Source organism: Tetrao urogallus (genome assembly GCF_951394365.1).
Source record: "Tetrao urogallus genome assembly, chromosome: 13".
NCBI classification, from domain to species: Eukaryota; Metazoa; Chordata; class Aves; order Galliformes; family Phasianidae; genus Tetrao; species Tetrao urogallus.
Window position 1 is genome coordinate 5524070 of NC_136826.1, and position 14826 is coordinate 5538895.

Here is a 14826-nt window from a genome sequence, read left to right on the forward strand (position 1 = left end):
CTTTTTAGCCATCATATACACAACACGTTAGGAATAGAAGAAATCTATAAATACTTAAAATGAATTTGTAATATATAGCAGCTGAGCCACACCTGTACAAAATGAACGCAACACACAGGATTAAGAAAAGTGCAAAGTAGAACAGTATCAAGAGTCTCCACTTCTTTACAGCGTTTGTGGTTCAAGTGTGAAGAGCTAGCGGGGACGTGGGAGCTCAGTTACTGCAAGTCAAAGGAAACACAGTACTGGATGCTGCACACAAAATGATAAACGGTTATTAAATTATAACCTCCCATTTCAGCACACCTACAATTTCCAGTTAATGTAAGAACACTTTTTAATAAGGATTTCTATATAGTGATTTGTCCCTTTTTTTAAGTTCCTTAAAGGTTTTCCCAGCCACAGCGTACTTCGTCTAAGTAAAACAAGACACAGAAAAACTGCTATTGGTTTCTGGTTGGCTTTGTTTTGGATGCTGTATTTTAAAAGGTGAACAGAAATCCCTTTCCATAAGGTAACTACAGATACTCAGACCCTGATCCTGTAAACCACATGGAAGTAACTTGTACCGTTACTCACATGTATGCAAAGGCCTAGAGGATCAGTGCCTTTAAAATAAAAACCCCATGCCACCTCCAAAAGAAAAAGAACAAATTCTCCTTTGAGTTTCAAATCTGTTCAGAGACAACTGCCCATCAATTTTGCTGTTGTCTGCCAGCCAGAATGCAGATTTTGCATTCTGCATTCAGCTGATCATTTTCATCAGTACCTCCTGCAGCAAGGCAAGTCTTTGTTTTCTTTCAAGCTATGTCCCAGTGGAAAGCTCTGCTGGAGTTAAAACGTGGTGGCAAGTACAAAAGTGTTTGGTGAGTAGAACTTGAGATAGTTGACTCAATGCTCTTGAGTGTTGTTTTCAAATAACTTTTCTTTAGAAAGATTTTCAGTTCACCTGTATTTAAGGTAAGTGTATTTTATATTCTCTTATAGGCACTGTAAATATTGAAGATAACTGATGTGCAGAAGAATCCATCCATTTTTAAGCAGTCCATTATTAGTGATGTCTAGCAAGTTCTTGACTAGAGTCTTTTTTATTTTTAAATGGGGAAGGTTGAAGTTGAAGTACCCATTTTCTCCCTACATGCCAGGCTTCACAATGAATTAGAGAAACTGCAAGTAGTCTGAACATGCTAGAGAAAGAATAATGAAATTACCTGGCCATACTGCTTCATATAATTATGTCTGTCTTAAAACTGGAAACAATCGCATGAAACTCCAAAACACATCAATATTTTCTGCTGTTAAGTAGGAATTTAGAGTTTAAGATCTTCCCTGTTGCTCTCTTTAGAGATAAGAAACATTCATCAATTTGGTGTATTTTCTGAACACATGCGATACCTACAGTATACAAGGACATCCAAAGTCAAGGCATGATAAAGAACCCTCTGCACAACTGTCTAGTCAGTTCAGCCTATTTGCCTCCGTACATTCTTTCGATGTCGTTGAGGTAATGATTTTTCAGTTCTTTCCTTTTCAACTTGAAAGCATCTGTTACTAACCCAGTCTCTGGAGTCCACGGTTCAGGGCTTAACCGCACTTTGATGGGTATTTCAAACCTCTCTAATTTCACTGCAGGGACAGCAAGAAACGAAAGCGTGAGTAACACTGTTAAATGAAACATTCATGCTAACTACACATCTAAGGCAAGTACTCTAGTGTGTATAATATGGTGACCTACTTGATGAAGTAACCCAAAAGACGGTACACAAGTTTAATTGTGTACCACAGCTCAGTGTCAATACTACAGCATGCAAATATTCTAGTAAGATACTGTATTTATACCTTGTATTGAATGTGAGAGTATAAAATCTAAAGCTTGAAAGAAGTAAGTTTGTACCATGAAGATGCAAGACTGCTGTTACAAGGCTATGGGGTGAGTGAGGGGGGAGATGGATAATTGCCCCAGAGCCTCCCCTACGCCAGGAACAGGGCAGGAACTCCTGCACGTGTGCACTACTGCACGGGCCTTGCTGTCAGGCCCTGCGTGCAGACCTATAACAGCACCCACTGAGACTTCTCTGTGAGCTTCTGGCACAACTTGTGGCAGCACAGCCTCTAGGTGGCAGCAAGTGTAGGACAGCTGGGACATCTGAGCCCACGAGCTCCTTCGTGTCCAGCTTCAAGCTGCTATTGGACCGTCCTGATTCCTCATGTTCAGTTACACGTCTGCTCCTGGGAAAGGTGCGGTATGTACTGCTAAAAAACAAAACTGCCTCCTTAAGGTGATTTTCGAAAAAACCTTTCAAAGCGTTTGTATCTACATGGGAGACTATCATCTAGAAAGTAAAAAATGTATGACAGTGACTTTGTATAACAATGCTTTATGTTATTTACTTAGTTCATGATGGAATCATGTGGATTAAAGCGTTCATACTTCAGTCACATCCCTAAAAAAAAATTCATTTATTTTTAGGGAAGATTTAATACTGCCTTTCATTCTAAATTTCTTGGTTTCAAAAGGCAAATTCTCCAAGTTTGAGAGGCTTGTGCTTAGTGTATGCTTACACTGTTTTATTGTTTCCATGTATGAGGTGCATAGCACTTTAGAGAGGTTCTTGACCCCAGTTAGCTTGGGGGTTTTTTGTCCCCATAAAGAACGGATGAGGTTTTGGATCATTTTTATCTCTGTAGCAAGGACAGTAGGATTAAGCTGTTGTAAACATAAGGGTCATAGTTGTTCTAAGCACTAATACACAACACTGCATGGAAAAAAGCTTTGAAATGTCTTGCTTAACTAATTTTCATGCCGCAAATGTCTTGTTACGATCCAAAAGGTTTGGAAGGGAAGTTCACTGCGTTAAACATGCAGCCTTTCTTTACAAGTTAATTGGAAAAAAAAAAAGCTTTTTTTTTTTTTTTTTTTTTTTTAAATAACATAAAGAGGAAGTAGTTAAGATGACCAAAAAGTATGTCTATTCGTGGAATAAGAGGTATGAATTTGACACGGTCTTTCTGTTAAAACTCCCCTAAGTTTTGGTAGACTGAGGTAACAGGAAAAAGGAAAGCAGTCAGTGGGGATAACTGAAAACTTTTGCCTTAGTAAGTGCTGTGAGATTGGCGTTTTACTTACTCTTGTTTGCCACCTCCTTAATTTCTCGTAGGATTTCAGCTTCCATTGTAGGATTGTTACAAATCTCAACCCAGGTTCCACTTATACCTTTCTGCTCAGCTAATGCCGTCAGCTTCTTCTGATTGGGAACCACAAAACTGATCACATAAGACTGGTCACTACCACAGGATAGCAAGAGAAGGAAGGGAAAAAAAACAGTTGAAGCTTCAATTTCAAGGATAAAATGCTTGCTTGATTATAGATACACAGATCCACAGTGCTTCTTGAAATGCAGTTAATCCTGCATACAAAATCCCTTTTTTACTGAAGGTTTTCACAACTGATGACTTATCAAAGCTCAGGATCTAAGAAACAACAGCATAATCTAGCTTTCCAACTATATGTTTCACTAGTTCTCTGCAGCTTCCCTTCACATTGCGTGTGTAAGCAGGGGGGGAGGAGACACCTGGGCTATTTGGCTACTTCCAAAACTCAGAGATTTAGTTCTGGTGCAGAACGTCTAGATGAATTTTCCTTCGTATTCTGACAGAAAGCCAAAGCACGTGCTAAATTATACCTGTTGAGGGTGGGGGTGGGACAAAACTAGACTGAACTACAATAGAGGAAATGCCAACAGAAAAGCATAAGTTACTTTTTTCAGTTTCAGGGAATCTTGGAGCCTATGTGTGTTACTTTAGAGATGCTACTTACAGCTCATGCTCTGGTGGGGGCTTTTGTTCAATGAAAACCACACTATGTCAGTATAGAAGCGTCACAGCTTGTATTTCGGTTTACACAAAGTTAATACTACTCTTACCTTTTGGCATAAGCACAGATATTATCAATCAATGAACAGTTCTTCAGTGCTGCCTCTACTTTGCCCAGAGACACGTATTCCCCAGCTTGTAGCTTTACCAAGTCTTTTTTACGATCTGGAGTGGGGGGGAAGAAGAAAAAAAACCATGTGCTTGCTCCATTTAAACTTCTACGTTTCCACAGACTCATTTGCAAAGCCAATCTAAATGTATCTAGAGGTATGCCAGGTAAAAGTGAATAAAAATGAGTAAAGCATTTTACCAAGTTATAAAGATGCTAACAGCATGTACGTATGCTTGTGACTTTATAAAGGCTTCTGCCAGGAAGTTTACATGACGTCACGTTTCTTGTCATGCAACCTATATGAACGCGATGGAGACTCTGATTTTTAAGTTTTATATAAAATACCAAAAAATGATGTTACGTTTATTCATTAGCACACATGAATTAAATAGTGATAATGTAGCAGGGAATGGCATCGCTTCCAAAATTTTCTCATAGCTGTGAAGACTTCTGGAAAAGTCTTCTTGTGCAAAGTGCTAGGATTTTGCAAGCAGGTAATCTTAGGTAGATTGGCCCTGTCAAAGTCAACAGGACTAACCACATCCTTACAGTTATGGCTAGGCAAGATCTTACGGTAGTTTGAGATAGCAAGAAGTGAGGCCAACCTATGATCTGCAGACACCCATCTGGATGGAATTCTCCTATATCTCCGGTACAAAACCATCTCTGACCATTCTCATCAGTGGTGAAATCTTCTGCTGTTTTCTCTTCATTTTTAAAATATCCCATTGAGACATTAGGTCCACCAATTACAATTTCCCCTCTAGGATTAGGCTTGTCTCTGTTAGTATAGCCCCCTGAAAAAAAAAATCCCCATACAATTATTTTCAAATTATACATTCTGCTGATAAGAAAATGTTTTGATACTTCAGCTTAAAGTTCATGCACAAACTAATGACTGCTATCAAAGATGAACAATTACTTCATATACTACAACCTAGCTAAGCAGATAGGCAAGGAAACCAGCTAAGCACTGGTTAGATTACTTGGTTACTTGCTCTGAAATCAAAGCATCGGATGCTCTTACCTTCTTGCCAGTCTCTCAATCTGATTTCACAGCAAATAAGAGGAGCTCCAACTCTTCCAGTGCTATAATCAGCAACTTAGGGAAAGAACAAGGAAAAACACAAAGTTTTTTCATTTTGAAGTATAAACTCAAACTACATCTTTGAGAACAGCTTATCTCAAGTGACTTTACTGCAGTTAAGAGATACAGCTATTCTGAATTTACCTTCTAAAAAACTCTTAAAATATACTCCCAGAAGTATTTTAACTACCTTCTGTAATTGTTCCAGCTCCACATGTTTCTGTTAGTCCATAGCCTTGGCCCACGGGACAGCAAAAACAGATATTCATGAATCTTTGTGTTTGGGGTGAGAGTGGGGCTCCTCCGGAAAGCATCATGCGGATGTTCCCTCCTAGCAGTGCCTTTACTTTTTTAAACAACAGTCTGGAAAGAGGGAAAAATGTATGTTAAGGATCAGTCCCTCAGCTCACTTTTATGAAAAGAAATGAGGCAATCCTTCCTATCTGCAAAACCTCAAAAATAACGTTCACAGATTTTAGCGGAGAGCAGGGATAATTGAAAGCTTCTTGTCTAATGTTTGGAGACTGCAGAATTCCTACAACTTACATAAATAAAGTTTTCAATTCTATAAACAAAAATGAAGTCCAATGAAAACTAACTAGTCATCTTGTCATTCTTACTGGAGATTAATCATTCGTCCTGGAAACCACTCACTCCTAAACTAATCGCTCTTACAGGAAACCGGTCATACTTAGGCAGGAGAGCAGCCCCACGCAAAAGGATCTGGGGGCCTCTTGTTGGCAGCATGTTAAATCTGAGCCAGCAGTGTGATCTGGCAGCCAGAAGGGCCAACCATACCTGGAGGTGCAACCAGGTCCAGTGCTGCCAGCCAGGCAAGGGAAGGGATTGTCCTGCCCTGCTCCGCGCTGCTGCGGCCTCCCCTTGAGCAGCGGGTGCATTTTGGGTGAGGGTCAGGCTGGGTGTTAGGAAAAGATTCTTCACCAGAGGTTGGTGGGCACAGCCCCAAGCTGCTGGAGTTTGAGGTGTGTTTGGACAGTGACCTCAGACGTAGGGTTTGGGGAGTCCTGTGTGGAGCCAGTGGTTGGACTCGGTGATCCTTGGGTGTTCCTCCCCACAGTCTGTGATTCAATGATTACCATTAAATATCTCCTCCGTTTCCTGCAAGAACTTGGCTTATTTCAGTTTAGTCATTAGATCATGTTTGTGTGCTGCAATAGAATTGTCTGATGTTGGATAGCTTAGATGATTATTCTTTTAGCCTGCTTTGACAAATCACAATGAAAAAAGTGCAGTTGGGCCATGAATCATACTTACATGTTACACAGAGGTGCATCGTATCCTCTTTTGATTTGTTCCAGTTTGTAGTCATAGCCTATCTTGAACAGAGTTCTCTGAATATAGTTCATCTCCTGAACTTTACTCATGACATTTTTATAAATCCTGTCCATTATTTCCTATAAAGTGTTAAAAAAAGAGCAAGGAAAATTACCATGAAGAGTAAAATTCCATGCTAAAAATGATAATTAAAAAAAAATAAAACAACTATTATTCTTCCTTTTAAATGAGTAACACAGCATGGATGAAAATATCTGCATCATTGGTTAGGCAATGCTTAACTTTAATGCTTTTAATATGTTATCAATTAGCCAATTTATAGATCATTGCAGCCTGGAGCTGTTTGAAATGGGTGAAATGAAGTGTCAAAAGTGCAGCAGAAAAATGAGGGACTTATCCTGACTTTTCTCTATTTGCTTATGTTGCCAACAGCATCACTAGAGAGGAAGAGCCCTCAAATACGTAGCTTAGCTTAGCAAACTTAGGCAGATGTGTAAGTCAAGGGCAAATAGCTGAGAACCACGTTAGATCTCCAGACGTATTGCAGCAATCCACAGTACCACCTGCATTTCTGCAAACAGCTTTCTGAGCACCACATCTGGTTTTAAAATACTTCATACCCTTTGCTCTTAAGATGTCTTCTCTATCAATCACAGCTGCAAATCTTGGGTTTTATTATTTACATTATCAGTAACACCGAACCTAAAATATGAAAAACTGATTTATAAAACCTTGAATTTGGGTTTAGCTTTTTGGAAAGCCTGCAGTGGCGTGACAAGGTATTCAGAATTACAAAGGCCAGAAGGAACTATGAGCACATTCTAACTGAATCAAATATTTAGATGTATCTGTGCCTGTAATTAATTACTCTCTGTTACATTCCTTATAAACTTTCATCACTAGTGATGTTATGATATTTTGATGACAGTATAAAACTTTTAGCAAGTGAAATATTTATGAGGTGGATGGTAGGTAAGCAGCAAAGCATTTTTCTTCCCAGGGCGTTCTGAAGGTTTCTCCTCCTTGCTGTTGATTGTTGGGCTCCAGGTCCTCTATGCTAGCAACTGAAAATGGATCAGTAGTTTCAATTTCTTTTTTTACTCTAATTTCTTTGTGGTAGTGAGTCTGTGGAACCTTAAGTGAGGGTCAGCATTGTCACTGTTTGACCATTCTGCAGCTAATTCGTATGAAGGTGTCTGTGTGGAAGTTTTTTTTTGGCACGTGCTTTTTGCAGATTGCTCCCAGAAGGGGATTATGCCCAGCCTTTAAATTAGCATTGCTTTTGCTAGCAGTCAAGAGTTGAGTATTTCCTAAGAAATAGTTTAAATAGCTATTTTAAAAAAGGGGGGTGTATGTTACTGGTTATCACTCAGTGGACTACTAAGAAAAATACCTCTGTACATTATTTCTATCTTAAAAACAAAAAATTCAAGTTAGTAATTGATTTTAAAGCTCCTGGCTATTCACAAAAGAGGCTGCAGAACAACAGAATCTCAGATCAATCAAAACTTGCTATTACTAGATGAAACCAAACCCTCCTCCTTCTATCACACCCATCAGTGTAGCAGAAGCTGATGCTTCTGGTCTTCTGAGCCATATGGGATAGAATCATGAAAGAGGTAAACGCAGTCATGTAATTCCAGGGCATGTGAAGGTTTTTCTTCCGCAGAAAGCAGCAGATATGTCTGATTTTCGTTTTTTGTTTCGTTTAGGTGGGGTTTGTTTTGTTTTGGTCTTCCATGACCTTGTGGTATAGAGCAGCTGATCACCAGAAAGCTAACGTAAGCTATAGAAACAGTATTTATGGTCTCCCAATTAGTTTTTCTTACAAGAGGAGACTAAGCTGCCCTACTTACTCCAAGAACAGGAGACATTTTACCATGTGGTACCTGTGCTCATTTGCAGCATAAGTTCTCGAACTCAAGCAATGATAATTGGAGTTTCTATGTTTTGCTTTCTTGCCTATTAATAACAATTTCTTATACAAACACAGAAAAGTTCTTAAATACACCTGCTAGCATGAGTGACTTAGAAAGCACTGTTTTTGCTTCAAATATCTGCATACTTACAGGCACAGCTGCCATCAGTGTAGGCTTAAGTACAGTGCAGTCTCCTTTGCTTCCCTTCTTAATCTTACTTGACTGTAAGACAGAAAAAATGATAGTTTATGAAGATGAAAACCAAGCAGCTCTTCTGAAAAGGACCGAAAAAGAGAAGATATGCTGTCATGTAATTTTCCCGTCCCTCTAAATAACGCTTCCTGCTTAAAACACTTCTATTTCCACTGTGATTGAAAAATGTAGTGATTAAAAAGAACTTCAACCAAAATATCAGACATTTTGCAAGCCCAGCTGTGTAAAGCAAGTCCACCTTGTGTAACTTTTTGTTTTCTTTCTCGTACTTGCAATCCCTCTGTATTCCTCCAGAAGTATTTTGTGGCATGTTTTTGTTATTAATGGTGGGTTGTTCTTTGTTTATTTTAAAATCTGATGCCATTTCTCAATTACCAGCAAAATGCACAGAAGCATTCTTCTCTAGCTTAATTTGCAAGAAGGCAAAAAGCTGAACAGAAGAGCTGCAATAATGGACTAAAGAACTCAAACCGAGACTAAGAACTTAAAATCACTTTATGGGGTTCTATGTACAGTTGGTGTTTTAATAGCTGTTCACATCCTGATTTTCTCTAGGATAACGTTATACACATTTATTAGGTTTTCTCTTAGATTTCCTAAGAATCGTAAAAGCAAAAGCTTAAATAATATCTTATATAGTATGACCTGCTTCTGTAGCTCCACCAGGAATGTTTATTTGCATCATTTTCTGAAAAAAATCTCATTTAAGTGTATCACATGTATCAGCACTTCTTTAAAGGAAGAGAACAGCTAATCAAGAACTTAGACTGTGAAAGCTTAAATTTGCTTTTGCTTTCCGCCCGCCCCTCACCTGATCTGACAGTGTAAGTGGAGAGGAATATCCAATCCTGCAGCCGTAAGTGATGCAAGAAATTTCTGCTGTCAGTTCCAATACATGGGCCAGGGGCAAATAACCAATGTAAGTATCCTTGGGCCTAGTAAAGGAAAGATTATCTAATGAACAGTGATGCACGAGTGCACTGAAATACTGCCTCACTTTTTTGTGATGTGTTTAGCTGTGTTTCTGGAGACTCAGGTCACAAAGACTTTCTCCTCTGCATGCAAGAGGGGTGTGATTATAAATCAGTTTATAAACTGAATCAGTAAAAATCTTACCTCTCTGAAACCAGTATGAATTACAGGATTTGCCTTGTTTTCTAGGAAGCTCAAGTTTCCTTAGTGCTCCATTGCAGGTTTCTTCTCCTTATGGGAGATTTCATCCCAGGTGCCAAATTAAGGATGAAATCACTGTTTTTACATTATCACCAATACGATTCAAATCCTTAAGTCATCATAGCATCTCCTTCTCAAACAGATTAGTGGAGAGCTGATCACTGATGTAACAGAGCATTCTATCAGGGAATGCAGAGATTTCTCAAGAGTAAACTTAGAGCTGCTACCTATACAGAAACTTCCAACGTCAGGTCAGAATGGCTCTTATATCCTACCATACAAAGGTGTATTGCAGGTTATTGTAGCTGCATTTGTGAATGCAGTGACAAAGACACATCCACATTCACAAAACATTTTCTTAGAGTATTAGTGAGGGAGTTTGCAGATGGCTGTACTATCATCAAAATAATTCATTATTTCTCTGCTCATTTCAGTGCAGAATACTGGAGCAGACTCAGCAGTACGTGTGTTATCCATCCGGCAGGAGTCTCTCTAGTTGAATGAAAGAGGTACATATTTAGGTGTATTTCCTAAAGTGATTCTAGCTGACTGAAAACACCTAGCAAAAAACTTTCCCAAATTTGACTAGGTGAGTAATTTCTCCATCTGGTGACTTTTTCTAATGCATAGAAGAGTGCAAAATCCATCCCAGACCTCTAGAGAAAGGTGAGGGAAAAAAGCAATCGTAGAGCAGAAAAAGCACGTGGGACAACATCTAGGGCATACTTTGCAAAGAACAGGGTGAGATCACAAACACAATGTGTATTTCATATAAATCAAAGATTAGTTGGCTCACAATAAAATGAAGGAACTTGCTAATAGCTGGTGCCTGAAACAGATTCTCCATAAACTTACACACTTCTAGAGGTTCTGTTTTATCCCCCAGCGCTTGGCAACAAAGTGTTTCTTACCCCAGCCCAGGAATTCTCTCACACTGTCCTGTCATTCCGGCTATCAAGTTCTTGTGCTGCATCATCACTCCTTTAGGTCTCCCAGTAGAGCCACTGGTGTACATTACCAGAGCCAGGTCTGTGGGGACAGGTCTGCTTGGCTGAATGCTTGCTACAAAATGCAAGAGAAAAGTTGCATTAGTTCAAAACCTACTTCCTGGCTAGGTGCAGACCACTGAGGTAAGGAAAAAGGATGATCAAGGTTGGATTTTCTCCTTCCTTGAAGATGTTACAGTTGCTGCAGGCTGCCCACTGTAGTAAGGTTATGTAATAGTTATCCCAATTGTCCAAGCTGTTTTCCAGTCTCAGCTTGGCTCAGATAAAAAGATGTTTCCATGTTAACAAGCGAAAATACCTTCAAGTGCTTTTCTTCTCTTAGGAAAAATAGAGAAAATAAGGTGAATAAAGGCAAGATAAGCAGAAAATAGAACACTGAACCAAATTCTACTTCACTTCCCAAAATAAAGGCAGAGTCTTATTCTGGTTGTATTTTAGAAACTGAATTTTAAGTTTTATCCCGAAATACCTGAAATGTGAACAAAGGTACAGGACAATAAATAGGGATCTAAGAAATTATCCATTCATTTAAAGGGGCAGAGGATGAACTGGCCATCTGCCACTTCCCTCGTGTTTGAGACTTGGCACATTTACTTTTTTCTGCTACCCAACATCTTTGATCAGGCCTGGTTTCATACTGCTTGATCAATCCTCTGAAGTGATTCACTTACCGTTTTCTGGTTTGGCTCCCAGCTCCTCCACTGTCTGCATACTATGAATCTCAACATTGTCAGGGTATTCAGATTTATTGATAGCCTTATTGTCCACATAAATTATATGTTTGAGACAGGAGATCTGTGGCAGTGTAGTCTACAGAACAGAAAGAAAATTGTTAGCAAACGACTGTGCTGTAAAATTACTGCAGGTTTGCTTGAAAGCAGGTGAAGCTGAAGCCAAGTTACCTTAAGTTTGCTCTCGAGAAGTTCTGCGCTGGTGATCAGATACGATGCTCCACATTCATTGAGGCCATAGGTTACCGCCTCTTCACCCAGCGTAGCATACAAGGTAACAACTGTTATATCGAAGAGAGGGAATGAACACAGAAGTTAAAGCAAAAACAAATGCAAAAGCTCTTGCTTTAGCACACTGCAATGCATTGTGGAGGGAATGAGCTCAATGGGAATTTTTTTTTAATTAGGAAACAAAGCAGCTTCTAATCTTCCCAAATCAGAATTGAATTCTACAAGAGATCACAGGAACGAGGACAGTTATATGGAAGAAGAAATCATCAAAACAAAAAGATCTGCTAAAACTCAATGAAAACACACGAAGCAGTTGCACAGTAAGCAGCTGAGAATGTGTTCTTCCTCTGAGCGCTGTGCATCAGGATGTTGCAGGGGAGCTGACACTCGCACTGCAGGGCACCAGCCACCGTTCCTGCTGTGCACTTCCAGCTGAGTGCCAGCTTTCAGCCTCTGTGCCAGCTGCTTTCTTGTTCCCATGCAATTACTGCCGGGGCAGGGCAGAGATCACACTAAGAAATCAGACTGTTTTTGTGGTGAGGGATTATTTTTTAATCCCGACAGGTGACAGTAATGCTATCGAGTGCCTCACGGGCACTGAGGAGTCCACCTTTTCTGCTGAGGAAAATCCTTTAGTATCAGACTGGTACCTCAAATTTGAGCTTCCAAAGACTATTAAAGAACTTAATATTCCTGTGAAGTTGTGATCATGTAGAAAGGATAAAAAAGGAATGTTACATGATTCTCTAGCAACCTTCCCTATTTCGCTGAGAAGGCTGTATGTAACAAGTCAGATTAAATATACTGACTGCTTAAATAAAAAAAAAAAGGCACATACATAATGGTAACGAACTTGAGCAGTTTGGCAATGTTACCAAAATACCCACCCCCTCAGCCTAGCATCTCATTTTGGTTATCATTCTTCCAATAACCATTTCATGTTTCAGATACAGAAGTCAGAGTATAGACAGAAAATGCTACAGCCATCCCAAAGTCTGCGGGAAAAATGCAACTACTGAGTCCTCACAGTACTTAAAAAAATTGAACAGTAACTCTGCCTGTCTGTCACACTAAGATCTAAAATGTTGCTACAGTCCCAAAGGTTGGGCTCGTAAGTATGAGCAAGTAAACTGTAGTGATCTCTACTACGTACAGAATATACTGGAAACTTCAAAACTCCGGTGATACACAGAATAAGTCTAATTAATTCTTGTACCATCAGCGTCAGGACTGACACATTCTTAACAGCCGAAGCAGTACTGGAAATCACTTCTAAAATATATTCAAAGTACACAAGTTCAGCACTCACGAGGAAAGTTGTACTTAAAGCAGGTCAGGGCTGCGATCATCCATTCTGCTCGGGTCTCACAGAATATAACAACGGTGCTCTTTGGGGTCAGCCCCAGGGCTATCAGCCCGCTCCCCAAGCGATTCACTTTCTGATTCACTTCTTCATAGGACAGCCATCTGTAGGTTCCTAAGATTAACTGGAGAAGGGGGCAATAACAGAAAAAACACCCTTGTAATGACAGGCGACTCGTACAGCTCTTCCCTGCTTTTGTGAGTTGGTGCTCAACACAACAAGCATTTCCATTTTTCTTGTAGCAAAATAATTAGTGCATCCCCTAGCGCATTACTCTTTAACTACTACAAAGCACACATTTTAAATCAAAAAAGGATTAAGGAAGATCTCTAATGTTGCCTCTGCTGTTGAGGCAGAATGTAAAAGAGCTCAAAGCCAAATCAGAACTAAGTACAAAATGGTAAGCTGTACCTTTTTGAAAACTTTTCCATTCGGTTGCATTTCATTTTCTTCACTCAGTATTTCTCTGGTCCCAAGACAGTCCTTCTTCCCAAACTTTGCTAACGCGTGGTCAAACAGTTTGTCCAGCGTGTCTGCTCCAGGAATGTTTATGTTTGCTAGTGAGTCAAGGTGAGTGACAGAACGGTAGGGGCTTCCAGGTTTGTCCGAGATGGGCTTAGCTTTTAAACGCTTTGCCATGGCCTTTTTCTTCTTAGCGTTGGTAAGAAAATACCACGGAATAAATACAAGCATACTGTATACAGATATTAACACGTACACAGGCAGCAAAAGAATGGCACGTACTTCTAGCCTAAGTTTCATTGTGGGTATTTGGAAAAGAAAATCTCTTAGTGCGTTCTGAGCAGGCAAGAGCAAAAGCAGCAGTGCAGTGTGGTGCAGGGAGAAGAACAGTAAGTGAAGCTTAGGTAGCTCGCTTTCAAGGCAGCTGCTAAAATTTTAGTAACCTTTGAGAGCCAGCAGTGGACACCTGTGGGTGAAGACCAGAGCCAAGCAGAGAGCAGGAAAAAAAAAAAGAGAATTAAATTAGTATTACAGTCAGTCCATTAGTTCTAGTCCTTTGAGATTTCACCTCAAATGCATCAAGAGCAAGGAGACTGAATTAACTGATACATGTGGTTGCATCTGCTCTGAGATTAAAGAGGTTGACTCTTCCATACTTGTTTGTTCCATCCACAAATATTTACTTTTCAAAGACTTCCCTCCCATCTCTGTCGGAATAGTTCAGCGCTGTAAATATGAAGTCTGTTCTCTTACATCTTAATACTGCGTTTAAACTGCCTGTGTAATGCTAGTTGTGTATCGATGGGAAAGGGCAAGCTGTTTTCCCCCCAGATATTTGTATTGCAGTGGAAAGATAGAGTAGGTGTCTTTACCGCCTTTCAGGATGTTAAATCAACTTGCATTCAGATTAAAATGTATTCTGATACAGAGTCCTCAAAAACCTTCATGTTCTAATGTAAGAACAGTGCAATATCCCAACATTGCTTTATTAACTTCACACCAACATCTGTATTATCAATTAATTTTTGACTCTGAATGTCAGACTTCTGAAAAGGGACTGCACTTATTTAACCATCCCTCCAAAAATTAAAAAAATAATAGTAATAATCACACCCTATTTCAGTATATGCATTTTAGAACTCCAGGTATGGAAAATGGAATCTATTTGAAGATGAAGCACAATTTAGCAAGATTTTGCAGAAACCTTTCTTCATTAAGGAGAACTGGGCCCAAATAAAGACCAAAGAGGGAGAAGAACAACACCACCTCACAAACCACAGTGGTGGCCACCCCACTTGTCTGTAACTGGTTGTGCTGGCACACAAATGACACAGCTGCTTATCTTCACCTGGACAGCAT

At 39.6% G+C, this 14826-nt stretch overlaps 1 protein-coding gene across 1 annotated transcript; it reads right to left on the reverse strand.

Annotated features, from left to right (window-relative positions):
* Positions 1-1468: 1468 nt before the first annotated feature.
* On the reverse strand, positions 1469-13767 carry ACSL4 (acyl-CoA synthetase long chain family member 4; the record flags this gene model as incomplete). The annotated part of the gene is made up of 14 exons (XM_079541917.1): positions 1469-1626; positions 3128-3285; positions 3924-4038; positions 4591-4782; positions 5013-5087; positions 5263-5435; positions 6348-6487; positions 8438-8509; positions 9312-9435; positions 10585-10735; positions 11352-11490; positions 11583-11692; positions 12952-13129; positions 13417-13767. 14 exons carry the CDS (start codon positions 13765-13767, stop codon positions 1469-1471), a joined length of 2136 nt encoding a protein of 711 aa, XP_079398043.1.
* Positions 13768-14826: the final 1059 nt, after the last annotated feature.